Source organism: Macrotis lagotis, chromosome X, assembly GCF_037893015.1.
Source record: "Macrotis lagotis isolate mMagLag1 chromosome X, bilby.v1.9.chrom.fasta, whole genome shotgun sequence".
NCBI classification, from domain to species: domain Eukaryota; kingdom Metazoa; phylum Chordata; class Mammalia; order Peramelemorphia; family Peramelidae; genus Macrotis; species Macrotis lagotis.
In genome coordinates, this window is record NC_133666.1 from 586,605,970 (window position 1) to 586,620,096 (window position 14,127).

At 37.0% G+C, this 14,127-nt stretch overlaps 1 protein-coding gene across 1 annotated transcript in view; it reads right to left on the minus strand.

The window, feature by feature from the left end:
• LOC141499384 (annexin A13-like) overlaps nucleotides 1-13,632 on the minus strand; it is a 40,166-nt gene extending 26,534 nt beyond the window's left edge. Inside the window, exons 1-4 of the mRNA XM_074202127.1 lie at nucleotides 13,621-13,632; nucleotides 13,120-13,195; nucleotides 2,597-2,712; nucleotides 764-934 (exon numbers count right to left, since the gene is read on the minus strand). Of these exons, the coding sequence (XP_074058228.1) occupies nucleotides 764-934; nucleotides 2,597-2,712; nucleotides 13,120-13,195; nucleotides 13,621-13,632 (375 nt within the window). The remainder of the gene's footprint in view (nucleotides 1-763; nucleotides 935-2,596; nucleotides 2,713-13,119; nucleotides 13,196-13,620) is intronic.
• Nucleotides 13,633-14,127: the final 495 nt, after the last annotated feature.

A 14,127-nucleotide genomic window follows, 5' to 3' on the forward strand; every position in this document is an offset into this window, starting at 1 on the left:
TTTTGCTGTGCTCTGCAGAATCTCAGGTTGTTTACAAACTCAGAGGTCACTAGATCCAACCCTCACTGAACAGGAATCTACAGAATCAGGGTAGATAGAAGTTTCAAAGGAGTCAATTTAGTCTGATGTTGGTAAAACCTTCCTAGTATTACTACTCTTCCAAAGTGGGAATGATCTTCCTAGAGAGTTAGGGGGTTCTCTCTTCCTTGGAGATCTTTAAGCAGAGCCTTGATGGCCACTTGTAATATGTTATGGTAGGGATTTTTTTCATACACAGGTTGGACTAGGTGACTGCAGCAAAGGTGCAATGGATGACTGATGACAGCCAATTGTTAAATTTTCAGTGTTAGCATTTGCACCACAGAAATTGGCAAATAAATTAAGGCTTGCTTTGTAATTTTATTATTATATTCTAGACTTAAGAAAACGTTAATCATGAAGATTAAACTAAAATTTGTGTCTTATGAATTTTCACCCCCCCCCCCGTTGTTAAACATTTATTTGTTTACTTATTCTTCTCTGAAGAACCTTCTAACTCTTAAATTCTCTGTATCATGATTTTGTTATTTATCATGTAAAGTGGGGTATAATAACATGGGGCCAATCCATTGGAAAGATTCGCTTCTTTCCAGACTTTGTCCAGAGTCCCTTTCATTGTGGGAGTCCCCTCTCCTAAGGCAAGTTCTATATCTCTAGGAGAGAATATTTTCATCTTTTCCCTTAGTAGAGTCTTTGAGAAAAGTCACGTGACTGTGGTTCTTACCTTATTGGTTCTGGTGCAGAGAATCTCAATCAGCACAGATTCATCGGTCCCAAGGCCTTTCATGGCTTTATGTAGTTCTCGGGCACTGTATTCATTTGGGAGATCCAGAAGGGCTAAAGCTGTCTTCTCAAAATTCCCACTGAGCTCACTCTTCAGTACCTCTTCAAGGTCCTACAAATACATACAAGATCATTGTATGAGGGACACGTTCATCCATTTTCCTTTAAATGTTCTCCTTTAAACATTGACAAGAAGGTAAAGGTGATCTCAAGGTCTACAGGCAATCTCTCATGAATACATGAACCAAACCCTAAAGGAGGATATTACAGACATGAAAGCTATTGATCTTTGTAAGATCATAGATATAAAACCAGCATGAACCCTATTGTCGAATACCCTCCTTTTGTAGACTGAGACTCTGAAAGTTTAAAGGACTTGCCTAAGGTCACACAAGTGGTAAGCATCAGAAGGCAGGATTTGAATGCAAGACCTTTGATCCCAGAGGCAGTGCTTTTTCCACCATAGCACACAATCCAGAGATGTCGTCTGGGAACAGTCTAAGTGAAATTTCCCAAAGTCCTCCAGTTAATTAAAAAGACTCCAAGTCCAAGACTTTTTACTCTACCACATTTAATCTTTATAAGACTTTAATACAAAGTTAAAAAAAAAAGACCAAGTAAGTGATATGAAAGATAAAAGACAAAATACTCCATGAGTTCAAAGAAATAAGGCATTATCTTAGCCTCTGTCAGGAGGAGGAGGTAAGGAGTTGGGGGGGCAGCATTTAAAAAAAAAGCTATGTGAAGTAGGTAGGGTTTGATTGGGACCTTGTTGCATGTGTATACATATACCTGAAGTTAGGGGTTGAGGAGGGAATGATATTCTAGGTAGAGGGACACGTAAAAGTAAAGACACAAAGACAGGAAAGCACAAGGATTGTTTTGGTAATGGCATTATTTAGTTTGCCTGGAATAAAGGAAATGCAAAAATAAAGAAGTTACAGGTTGGGGTCAAATCACTGAGGTCCTTGAACATCATGAGAAGTAACATCTCTGGAGAAAAGTAAAGGAGAAAGAAGAAAAATAACAGAGCAGACATGAGAATTGACAAAGTCACAGCAGTCTGGGACTCTTTATTGTAGGGGCAAAGAGACTTACACACTTCCATTGCTCTTGAAGGTATCATTTTATTATGATAACATACCATTTCACACCATAATAGATCATATTTATATAGCTCTCTCTATTTTTGTCTATTGAATTCCTACCTTAAAATTCTATCTCAAATCCTAAATGTGAGGCAGTATAATGGAAAGAATATTAGATCTGAAGTCAGAGAGGGATGAGAAGATCCATTATATTTAGTTCCATGTACAGAAACTGGTTCACTTGCAAATTGTTGATCCATCTGCAAATTGGCAGCTGGAACTTGCCAGCTTTTAAAGGGGAAAAAAACTCCTCTATTCCAGGTTTTGTAAAAATGAAGTCAATATTTTAAAAACTCTAAAAGAGTTTAAAAACAGTCAAGTCCAAAACAACAGTAGCCACAGCAAGTTACTAAAATAATTGAACAGTTTTAAGAAATCAATAGTCTGTTAAAACAATTTCATTATTTTTCAATATTCTGAATATGTAAGAGTGAAAAAGCTTAAGAATGAAAGAATGTCAAAGAACAAGTGTTCATTAAGCCAGTCACTATGTTCAGTTTTAAGGAAGATAAAAAATTTAGATAAAATGATCTATGCTTTGTGGGAAATGAGTCTAATAGGAGTGTGTGTGTGTGTGTGTGTCTAAGTGAATACCATACAAATTGTGCTATACATCTTGAGATTACCTTGCCATATGTGGTCTTGTATTTGTTCTTTATTTGTTGTCTCTGGTCTATTGTTCTGCTGGACAAGACTTCAATGATGGCAGTTTCATCAGTTCCTAAGATACAAAAAAAGAAGCCTAAATGGATAAGAAAGGGGTTTTATTTTGACCAAGAGGAGAAAATCAGCACAAGCTGCTTCTTTCTCATTCAAATGTATAGTAGAACCCAGATTGAACTCAAAACTTGGCTTTCCTGTAGTTGATTTGCATTGACTCAAAAAATTGCATTTCCATCTCTATCCTTCAACAAAAATTTATTGTGCATCTTTACTGTGTAATGTGAGGGAGTTGGACCCACAGACTACTTCCATCTCTAATAGCTCGCTTTTAAGCACAAGTATTATTGTCATTATTTTATAGATAATTAGACTGAGGTGAAATGATTTGCTTAGGGGTCATAACTAGGAGGTGTCAGAGCCAAGTTTTGAAACCAGGTTTCTTAACTCTAAGTTACTTTTCTCAATTCTAAGATGCTGTGCTCAAGCTATAGGCCCCACCTAGTTAAAGACTAGTACCAGTATAAGGCCAAGGCCAGAACCAGTCCTACATTTACATAGAATAGATAGATGTCGATGTAGCATGGTTTGAAAGATGCTGAAATGTCTCCCTCCCCAAAATGTATCCCTTATTGCCTCTGCTATGGACACTGAAATTTATACCATTAGTACCATATTGTTTTCAGAGCTAAAAGGAGGACAGTCATCAAAGTCAATGCTTTCACTTACTAGATGAATATATTGAGATCAAGAGAGATTAATTAATTTTCTCAAGGTCACACAATGGCAGAACCAGGTCTTAAATATTGAATAATTAAATATTCCTTGTATTATATGGGATATAATACAAACTTATTTTCAGATGAATTTAAGGCTTTATAAAATATGAGAACATTATTTGGAGTCTCCAGTCCAAATCATGTTCAATTAAGGGTCATAACTATAGCCATGGCCCAACCCTCTGTGGCCTGTGGGTATTTTCTGTTGGAAGAGGGCTCTGGTATGACTGATCTTTGGGCCTTTTGCCTTTCTCTCTACTTTTCTTCACAAAAATTTGCTGGCAAAGCTTCCTGAGGATCATAGTAACTCTGTAGGACAAAAGTTTGAATCAATTCTGCATTTAACTCATTAGCTACCATCATTGTGGAATACTAGTTATTAGGTAGAACTTAACTGGCTAAAGAAAGCAAGGCTCTGAAGGAATCAGACACTGGAGAGATGTGTTCTGATGGAAAGACTGAGGTCAATAAAAGTCTGGGATGTATCAGAAGGAAGCTCTAATGAGTTAGCAAGGAACTCAACTTAGTCCCCTGCCCAGGGAAGAGGAGGTAAGGAAAGAAGAAGATCCATTTAATGAAAATATGCATCATCCTTTTGATGTGCCAAGAATTCTGAATAAGGAACCAAGACCCTGACTTCTAGTTTCTAATATAAATAATCAAATGACTTAGGCAAGTCACTTGTATACTTCAGTTTCTGTCTTTGTAGAAAGGTATTATCTTTCCAATTACTCAGGCTTGCAACCTTGATGTCAACCTTGACTCCTCATTCCCACTCAGCCCACATATCTGTAGCCACATTTTGTCATTTCTACCTTTATTTCATCATTCATATATGTCTCCTTCTTTCCACTCCCACAGCCATCACCCCAGTTCAGGACCTCATCATCTTTCATCTGGCTGATTACAATAATCTATTTATTTTCTTCAGTCAAGGATCAAATACAAAATCTTCTGTTGGCTCAAACCTTTCATAACCTACTTTCTCTAAACTACCACAACTAGTTTTCTCATACCTTACTTCTTTTGGTCAAAGAAATCTTCTTAAAGAAATGATCTGATCATATTATCCCCTATTCGTAAATTCCACTGGCTCCCTATAACCTCCAGAATCACATATAAAATTATTTGTTTGACTTTTAATGCTTTTCAAAATCTTGTCACTTTCCTCTGGTACTTTGTTGTTGTTGTTTAATCGTGTCCAACTCTTTGTTACCTCCATTTTCTTGGCAAAAATATCAGTGTAGTTTGCCATTTCTTTCTCCATCTCATTTTACAGATGAGGAAATTGAGGCAAACAGGGTGAAGTTATTTGCCCAGGGTGACACAGCAAAAGAATCTGAGGCAAGATTTGAACTCAGAAAGATGAGTCGTCCTGACTCTAGGTCTAGTGCTTTATCGACTATGTCTCCTAGCTAAACTGGCCTCCTATGTGACATTCTCCCAACTCTGGTCTTATCAATGACTTATTCACATGTCTAGAATACTTTTTCTTCTCATCTTTTCTTCCTTTATTTCTTAAATTTCTTCAAAACACTGCTCAAATCCTACTTTTTTTTCAGGAGACCTCCTGTATGTATCTTGTATGAACATAATTATTTGTATTTTATCTCCTCCATTAGAATGTGAGCCCCTTGAAGACAGGGATGATGTTTTTGCCTTCTTTGTTTCTTCAACTCAAAAAAAAAGAGTATCTGATATAGAGTAAAGTCAATAAATGTCCATTGACTGACAGATTGACTTTATGAACTTACTATCCAGAACTACTCTTCCATACATCTACTTAGCATCTGAATCCTCTGTCAGAAAATACTCATTTAAAGAGGAAATATAAGACTCACTAATCTTCATACTGTATGAGGTTTGGAGCTATGAATGGAGCTATGAAAATATCTGTAATAAATGGAACGGCCTTCATAGCTGAGGTTCAGTCCCTTCTCTATGAGTATTTTCCTGCCCTCTAAAAGTGCTTCTGGGAAGTTGTCCCTTGATGACCAGTCCTTGTCAGTCTTCCGAGAGAATCCAGAATCTCTAGAGAGCCTTCTTAGTCTAGGTGAAGAATGAAAATCCTTCTTTAATTCAATAGACACAATGGAGTAAGAAACAAAACTTTGCTGGGAAATTATGAGGGGAAGGAGAATTCAACACAAGAAGGTTCAAATGTCAAGATGGTCTGGGTTTTGGAGACACCTATATACGGATATACGAATATTCCTATATATGTAATAAATACATACATACTCACATATATTTGTTTGTTCCATTCTAACCCTTTGCAATTAAGAGAAGAGGTTTTGTTTTTCATGTCTGGGAGGGGGAAGTTGGAAGACAGTTGGAAAAGGTGGGAGCATAACCAGTGGGGGTAGCTATTTCAGAAACTCTATGATGTGAACCTATAGGGAATATTCAAGAAATACAGTCTGGAGTTTAGCTGTGAATGTTGTCCCCTTTCTGACTAGATGCTTCTTTATAGATATTTCTGTAGACCTCTGAGGTTCGGTGATGGGATTTCTAGGTACAATCAATGAATTATGGGCCTTAAAACTGAAATGGCTCTTAGAGGACAAGCCATTATTTTAGAGATTAGGGGACCCAGGCTCAGAGATTGTAAGGGACCTGTTCAAGCAGAGCTAGGACTCTAGCACAGATCCTCTGATGACCAAGCCAGTGCCTGTTTCATGACAGCACTATCCTAATAGTAAATTCTGATCCTACAGTCAGTCCCTTACATGAGTAACCTATAAAAATGATGCTCCAAAAATAGCCAGTTAGATGAGGAAAGAATTTGGCCCATGAATATACATTTAGAAAAATAACACCATAGTTTCCAGAATTTCCTTTTTGAATATCAATAACAATTTTTTTAAAATAACAAACCTGTTTGGAAATGACTTAGAACCTACCTGCGAGGGGCAGCTAGGTGGTACAGTGGATAGAGCATTGGTCCTGGAGTCAGCAGGATCTGTGTTCAAATTTGACCTCAGACACTTAATGATTGCCTGGCTGTGTGACCTTTAACCCCATTGCCTTAAATAAATAGTTTTTTTAAATAAAAAAAGAAACTGCCTGCAGGGAATCTGGAAACAGGTGACTTCTATGATATGATGCTTCTGATTTTCTCAAAGAAGTTATCTCTACTTCCCAGGCAAGAGGAAGATTTATTAAACAGTGACCTCATTTTACATTTCATGATGTGCGTGTCATACATAAGTAGTCCTTGCTTTGGAACAGGTTTCTATAAACATTTACAATGGTTTGAAGTTCTGTGACCAGTCACCAGACAGTGGTTCTTAGAAACTTAAAAAAAAAAGAAAAAATAAAAACCCCAAATCTTGATTGGACATTGAGGAATAATGACATAGTATGGCTCAAAACTTAAGTGATGACTTACCCCTTGAACTGCCAGAGGTTTTTACTCATGGTGTAGCTCTGAGAAGTTCACTTGGGGAAAAAATTGAGAAGGGATAGGGAGGAAATTGGCCAACTCTTCAATAGGATGGAGGTCATTGAGTTTGAAGGAAGCAAAAGGGATCAATGTGTCCTTAAGACCACTGAAATCAGCTGTGGTTGTTTGGTCTTTGTTTCAAGTACTAAAAATTGTGGTTAGCCACAAACAATTACCTTCTATTCAGCTCAACTTACAGTCCAAGCCTCAGCACTGGATGGATGACAAAATGGTACATCCTGTTTCTATTTCCAAACCACCACTGGGGCCTTTAGCTTCCTCTTCTGTAAAATGGGGTTATTGAAAAGATGAGAGAAATGATCTATGGGAAACATTTGAGCTTTTTTAATAAGACTAATTTTGTACATGAACATACATATAGCTATATGGATCCAAAATGTAGATACATCTGTCTCTCTCTGTCTGTCTCTGTCTCTCTCCTCTCTCTCCCTTTCTCTCTCTGAACTTTCTCTGTCTCTCTCTGTCTCTGTCTCTCTCTGTCTCTGTCTCTCTGTCTCTCTCTCTCTCTCTCTGTCTGTCTCTCTCTCTCTCTCTCTCTCTCTCTGTCTCTCTCTGTCTCTCTCTGTCTCTGTCTCTCTCTCTCTCTCTCTGTCTCTCTCTCTCTCTCTCTCTCTCTCTCTCTCTCTCTCTCTCTGATACTTGAGAAACACTAATTGGTATAGATAGAACATTGGACCTGGATTCAAGAAGACCTGAGTTCAACTCCTGCCTGTGTGATCCTGGGTAAGTCACTCAATCTTTGTTTACCTCCATTTCTAGTTCTGTAAAATGGAAATAATAACAGCAAAATAATCTTTCAGAATTACCATGAGGAACAAATGAGATCATTGTAAAGTCTTAGCACAATGCCTAGCACATAGTAAATGCTAGTCACATTATTGTTGTTATTGTTATAATAATAATAATAATAATTTTGTATACACACAGATAAATGCAGCCTATCATTTCATCGATGTGGTGAGGTTCCAATGTGGCAGCTCACTGCTTGGGCAGATGTGTGATTAGTCTGTGATTTCAATTCTTCAATGGTCTTCTTGGGCTCTGTGACCTTAATCGAGTTTTTTCTGTTGTCCCATGGCCAGCATGTACTGTTACTTCTCCTACTTATAACATCTTGTATTTGCATTATACTTTACAAAGTTTTTTTGTACCTTTGATTTCATTTGGTTCTTAAGATCCTAGAGAATTCCTAGTACAAGTCTCATTTATTTTATAAATGGGGAAAAAAAGCTAAGTAGTTTGCCCACAACAAATGAGAGGAAGAGCTGGGAATCCTGACCAAATCCAGAGCTATCCATAGCACACCTCCTGTATTTTCCTTCTTGCTTTTTGGTTTGTCCTTAATAATGGATACTAAGTTTTGTTAGTATGTGTGTTTCCTAAACTGAAGGTTGGTTTGGGGATACTGGATTTGAGAAACAGAGAATCTTTTTTTTTTAAACCTAAGAGTTTGTAACAGGGACCACAATGAATGGTTAGATATCAGACTTGTGACCTGGTTAGTCTTACTGTATAGAGAGCCTCTGTTAACTTAGAACTCTGATTAATGCAATGTCAAGCCTCAATTTCAGAAGACTGAAGATGAAACATGGTATTTAATTTCCAAAAGAGGGGGAATGGACTCAGGGTGGAGAATGAGATATGTTTTTTGGACATGGTCAATGAGGGGGATATTCTTTGCTTGACTATATTTGTTACAAGGGCTTTTTTTTCTTTTTGATTTGAAGAGGAAAGGGAAAGGGAAAGAAAAGAAATGCTTATTAATTTAAAATAATAGTATTTAAAAAATTTTAATACTCTCTTAAAATTCATTTAAAAAAATCAACCCTGGGAGGTTCATCACATTTGTTATTGTTACATCATCTAAAGTTTAAGTCATATGCTAGAAGGGACTTGGAGATCACCTAGTCTGATATCTGTATTTTACATGAGGGTAAATGACTTGCCCACAGAAGGTTATATAATATATAATAATTATATATCTATTATCATATAATAAATTCAGGATCTGAATCCAAGTTGCTTCCAAGTTCTATGGATTTTCACCATAGCGTGTTTTAATGTGCTGACACTATGAGTACATTAGTCACTCAGTGGAAAAAGTATATATTAAACACCTACTGTTTGTGTGGCTCTGAGGATTCAAAGGACAAAAACCAGAGTCTGTTTATGTTTTATATTAGTTTGCCACCTAGAGGTAGTTAAGTGATCAAGTATAGTGGTATTAAACTCAAACACAAATAAGGGCCAGCTAACTGTACATAAGGATCTTGTGGGTCTCATGGTGACAATTTTAAAATATAATGATAGTTATGATTTTATTGTATTTTTACTTATTTTGTTAAATATTTTCCAATTGCATTTTAGTCTTGTTCAAGTCTCATTCTGAAGGTTTGTGGGCTGCATATCTGATACCTCTAGTTTATGGGTTAGAGAAATGGAGCTGTAGTCAGAAAGATTTGATTCAAAATCCAGCCTCAGACATTTTTATATCTGTGAATCTGAAAGAGTATTCAAGTATAAAATGGGGTACCTATGTCTCAAGTGATGCAGCTAGGTGGTAATAGAGTGCCATACCTGGAGTTAGGAAGACTCATTTTCCTGAATTCAAATCTGGTCTCAGATACTTACTAGGTGTGTGACCTTGGGCAAGTCACTTAACCCAACTTGATTCAGTTTCCTGACCTAAAAAATGAACTGGAAAAGGAAATGATAAACCCTTCTGTATCTATGCCAAGAAATGCTAAATAGGGTCTTGAAGAATTAGAAATGACTGAACAACAGTCTCTCAGGAGTATTGTGAAGACAAATTAGATCATATTGTAAAATGCAAATTTTAAAGTAGTTTACAAAGGTTAATTCTTATTATTCTAATGTTATGTTAATAATAACAATAATTATTATTTGCCATAACTTAGAAATTAATAAGATTGAGGGATGGGGCACAGGACAAAGAACCTGGGGAAAGATCCAGAGTATGAAGGTCAAATGTTGGGAGTATGTCTTAGGACAATACTGGAGCTTGAGAGTAGAACATGCTCAGTGGCTAAGGGGACAAGGATGATGGAATGGGATACTGGGAGGTATATGGACACATTTTTTCTGTTTTAAAATTGTGACTTGATCAGTCTGGTGACATGACTTTGTCTCCTCGATAAAGCCTGAATACAGGGAGTTCACAGCTCCAAGAGCTCATTCTCAACAGTCTGGAGGGAATTCTGGCTTAAATACAACTACTTAAAAATGAAAAAAAAAGCACACAGAAGGAAGATCCTAAAGATAACTGATAGTGACAGGTAGAAGTGGGTTGGGTGTGCCTAGGAGCCACCACAGCTGTTAGAAGATGGATTTCACATCCTGGGCTTGACCAAAGCTCCCACTCAGTGAACAGCCCAAGGAAGGAAGTGGTTTGTCTGGAAGCCTAGGCCTGCAAGGGACAGGATGTTTGTGGCTCTGAGATTTCATTTAGAAGGTGGCCTAACTGAACAGGTGGTCTCTCCCATTAGCCCTGGCAGGCTGCTCACAGCTGCCCCCAGGGCTCTGCAGAGGAAAACTATTACATGATGTCTAGACTCCTGAATGTTGCATGGAACAATGGTGGAAGAGGTTAGTGTAGGCGTGGGAATGCTTCAGCCATGGTAGATGACAAATCCTGATTTGTTGGGAACTGCTGTCATATTTATGAACTCTATGTCCTGAAATGAATGATTTTTGTGCCAGGCTCTGATGGAGATACGATCATAGATATTTGAGGTTTCCATTTTCCTATATTTCCTTTGGGATCTAGCCACAGCATTGGGTCAAAAATATCTCTCCCCAATAGACTCCGAGAAGTATTTGTATGACATCAAGGCAATTCTGAGGGTAGAGGGGATTAGGAAAGAATACTCCATTGTTAAAGGTATCATAATTAATCCCTTCAAGGGAGAAGGGATTAGCTACACTAAGGCATACAAACAAATGAACTATATGTATATGTGTATATATATATACATATAAAAACAAACAACAATGTAAAAATACTGCTTATTTGTTTTTATTTGTTGAAGAAAACTATATATAATTATGTACAAACTATATTTATATACATACAACTTATATTTGTTGGTTTTTAGTACATCTACTTAAAAGTAAAAAAAAAAACATGAGGAAGAGTGATCCTAAAGCTAGCTGACAATGGCTATTTATTTATAAACATATATGTTTGTGTGTGTGTGTGTGTGTGTGTGTGTGTGTGTGTGTGTGTGCTTTAAGCCAGGGATTCTTAAATTGACCTTATTTTTAAAAACACTTTGATAATTGTATTTTAATATAATTGATATTCTTTGTAATCCACTGAATTTTATTTTATACATTTAAAAATAATATTCTGAGAAGGGATCCATAGGCATCCCAAGACTACCAGAAGAGTCCCTGACACAACAGAGTTATAGACCCCTTCCTTAAGCTCCACATAATAACTCAATGAGGTAAGTAATCTGAGCATACCCTTTATAGAAGTGTATATTAAAACTGTTCAGATGGTCTTATATACAATGCATGTTATATACAATACATGCATGTAATATAATATCACAACATACTATAATAGTGGTAATATATGATGTCACACTTGTAAATGCATATTATACACAAAACATAAATGTGACCCATATTCATATTCAAATTACTATATAATGATGATGGGGAGTTAGGTGGCACAGTGGATAGTGCACTGGTCTTGAAGCTGGAAATTTGAATCCTCAGACACTGCACACTTACTAGCTGTGTGACCTTGGGCAAGTCACTTAACCTCAATTGCCTCATATCCAGGGCCATCACCAGTCATCTTGATTCATATCTGGTCACTGGATCCAGATGGTTCCAGAGGAGAAAGTAAGGCTGGTGACTTAGAAAAGCGCCCCCCTCACTGAAATCTAATTCTCGTGCTTGTCATGGCATCACCACAAGAACAAAGGACGAATATCATCATTATCATCAGATGATGTTCTATACAATCCATATTATATGTGTGTAGTATATTATCATACATGTTATATGAGAGGTAATATGGTATCACCTGTGTAATGCATATTATACATGTATAATGTAACATATTGACATGTAGCACATTATATAATGTATTTTGACTGAGTCACATATTAAAATATAATATAATCATATATTAATATATTATACAGAATATAATAATTCTATATTATATGTATTCAGTTATACCTGATTTAGCTTCAGAATACTAGAATGTCTAGGGTGAGTGGTTAAGTGCTGAAATTTCAATATGAATGCAGACTTCTGGAGCCTTGGCCTGAGTTTACTCTACCAGGTGGTGGGTACATGCAAATAATTAGCATGAATGTTGCTCTTTTCTAGCCTTATTTTCCTTTCAAGTTTTCTCCTTGTCACACATTTTAACTTAGTGTCATAGGATTTTGAAGAAAGGAAACAAGCATTTATTATAAGCCTACTATGGACCTGGCACTGTGATAAGGACATTACAAATATTCTCTCATTTGCTTTTCACAACAACTTTGGAAAGTAGGTGCTGTTATTAGCCCAATTTTATAATTAAGGAAACTGAGGCAGAGAACAGTTAATTTACCAGGTTTGCACAGCTGGCATCTTCCTCTAACATTACAGTAGGAAGGGATCTTAGAGAACATTTATTTTATAATAAATATCAGAGAAGGAAACAAAACAGAGAAGAGATTTGTCCAAGACCACTCACATAGCTTCAAGTATCTGAGCAGAGATCTGAACCCATATTCTATGATAAACATTAATGTGGTACTGACTCCATTCCCCTCCTCCTTCTCATGGGAACCTTCACCATGAGATTTGTTCTAGGCTTTTGCACCATATGGGAATGACTCTGGAGCCTCTCGGCCTCTTAGGAACAGCTCTGTCTACACATAAACGAAAATCTGGTCCAAGGAAAGATTTTATTACTTTATTGTACCCCAAAATGAAATGGAACTTCACTACTGGCCTCCCTGGTTTCCTTTAAAGTCAGGGTCATTGCAAGGAGGGACCCTGAAATACATGTGACCTGTTTTTCATCCAGTGTTCAGTGGTTGAAAGAGGGAGGATGAACTGTGAACTTGAGGGAAGAGACCAACCTCAGCTATAAAGAAAAGACCTAATGAACTCCAAGTCAGGAAATTTTAGCTTTCTGAGCTAAGAAGGAAATAGAGCATGGGGTTTTCCTTCAAAACTGAAATGAATAGGTATAAAGTGACTTTCTTACCCATCCCTTTGCAGGCCTTGTACAACCTCTTGGCATCCCGTGCAGCATCAAAGCCTTGGTGTCTTGAAGAAGTGGTCTGAGAAAATAAGGAAAAAGAATATGTACAAAATATACCACTTAATTTTGCATGATTCCTGAAAGATAGGACTTGAGAGAAGTGTGGAAAAATTCTAGGATGCTGAGCAAAGGGAGCAGAAACAAGAAAACATTGTCCACATTAACAACAATATTGTGAGATGATCAGTCTAGATGGATGCAACTCCTATCAGCAGTTCAGAGAGCTAGGACAACCCTAGGAGACCCTCCAAGGAAAATTCCATCCACATCCAGAGGGGAACCCCCCCCCCAAATCACAAAATCTGAATGTTCACTTTTTAAAAACTTCTCTTATGTTTTTTTCTTCCTATCCATGGCTTTTTCTTTTCCTTAGTCCTAATTCCTCACAACAAACTGAATAATATGTAAACGTGTTAAACACAAATGTACATGTGCAACTTTTACCAGACTGTTCATTGCCAGGGGAAAAGAGGTGGGAAGGGAGAGCAGTCCATAAATATTCAAGTGAATGAATCTTGAAAAACTTCCATAATATGGAATAGGAAAAATAAAATAAAATATCAACTAAATTTTTTTTGGTATGATTCCTGCTTGAAACTGGTCTCTGACTAGAAAGTGATTAGGTAACAATCTTGGGGAGCAACTGCCTTTGAAAACACACTAAATAACATCTGCAAGTCTCTTAACCTCTCTGCGTCTCAGGTTCTTTATCTGTAAAGTAAGAGGGTTGGATTAGCTGACTTCAAAGGTCCCTTCTATTCTAAATCTAGAATTCTGTTTATAGAGTCTTGACATGCAAGTATAATTATTCTTATGGTACAGGCAAGGAAACAGGCTTGGAAAGATGAGGTGAGTTGCCAAAGATTCAAAGTGCATAAGTGGTAAAGCCCAAATGTGAACCCAGGTTTCCAGATTTAAATTGAGCATCCAGAATCACAAAATTTTAGTTAT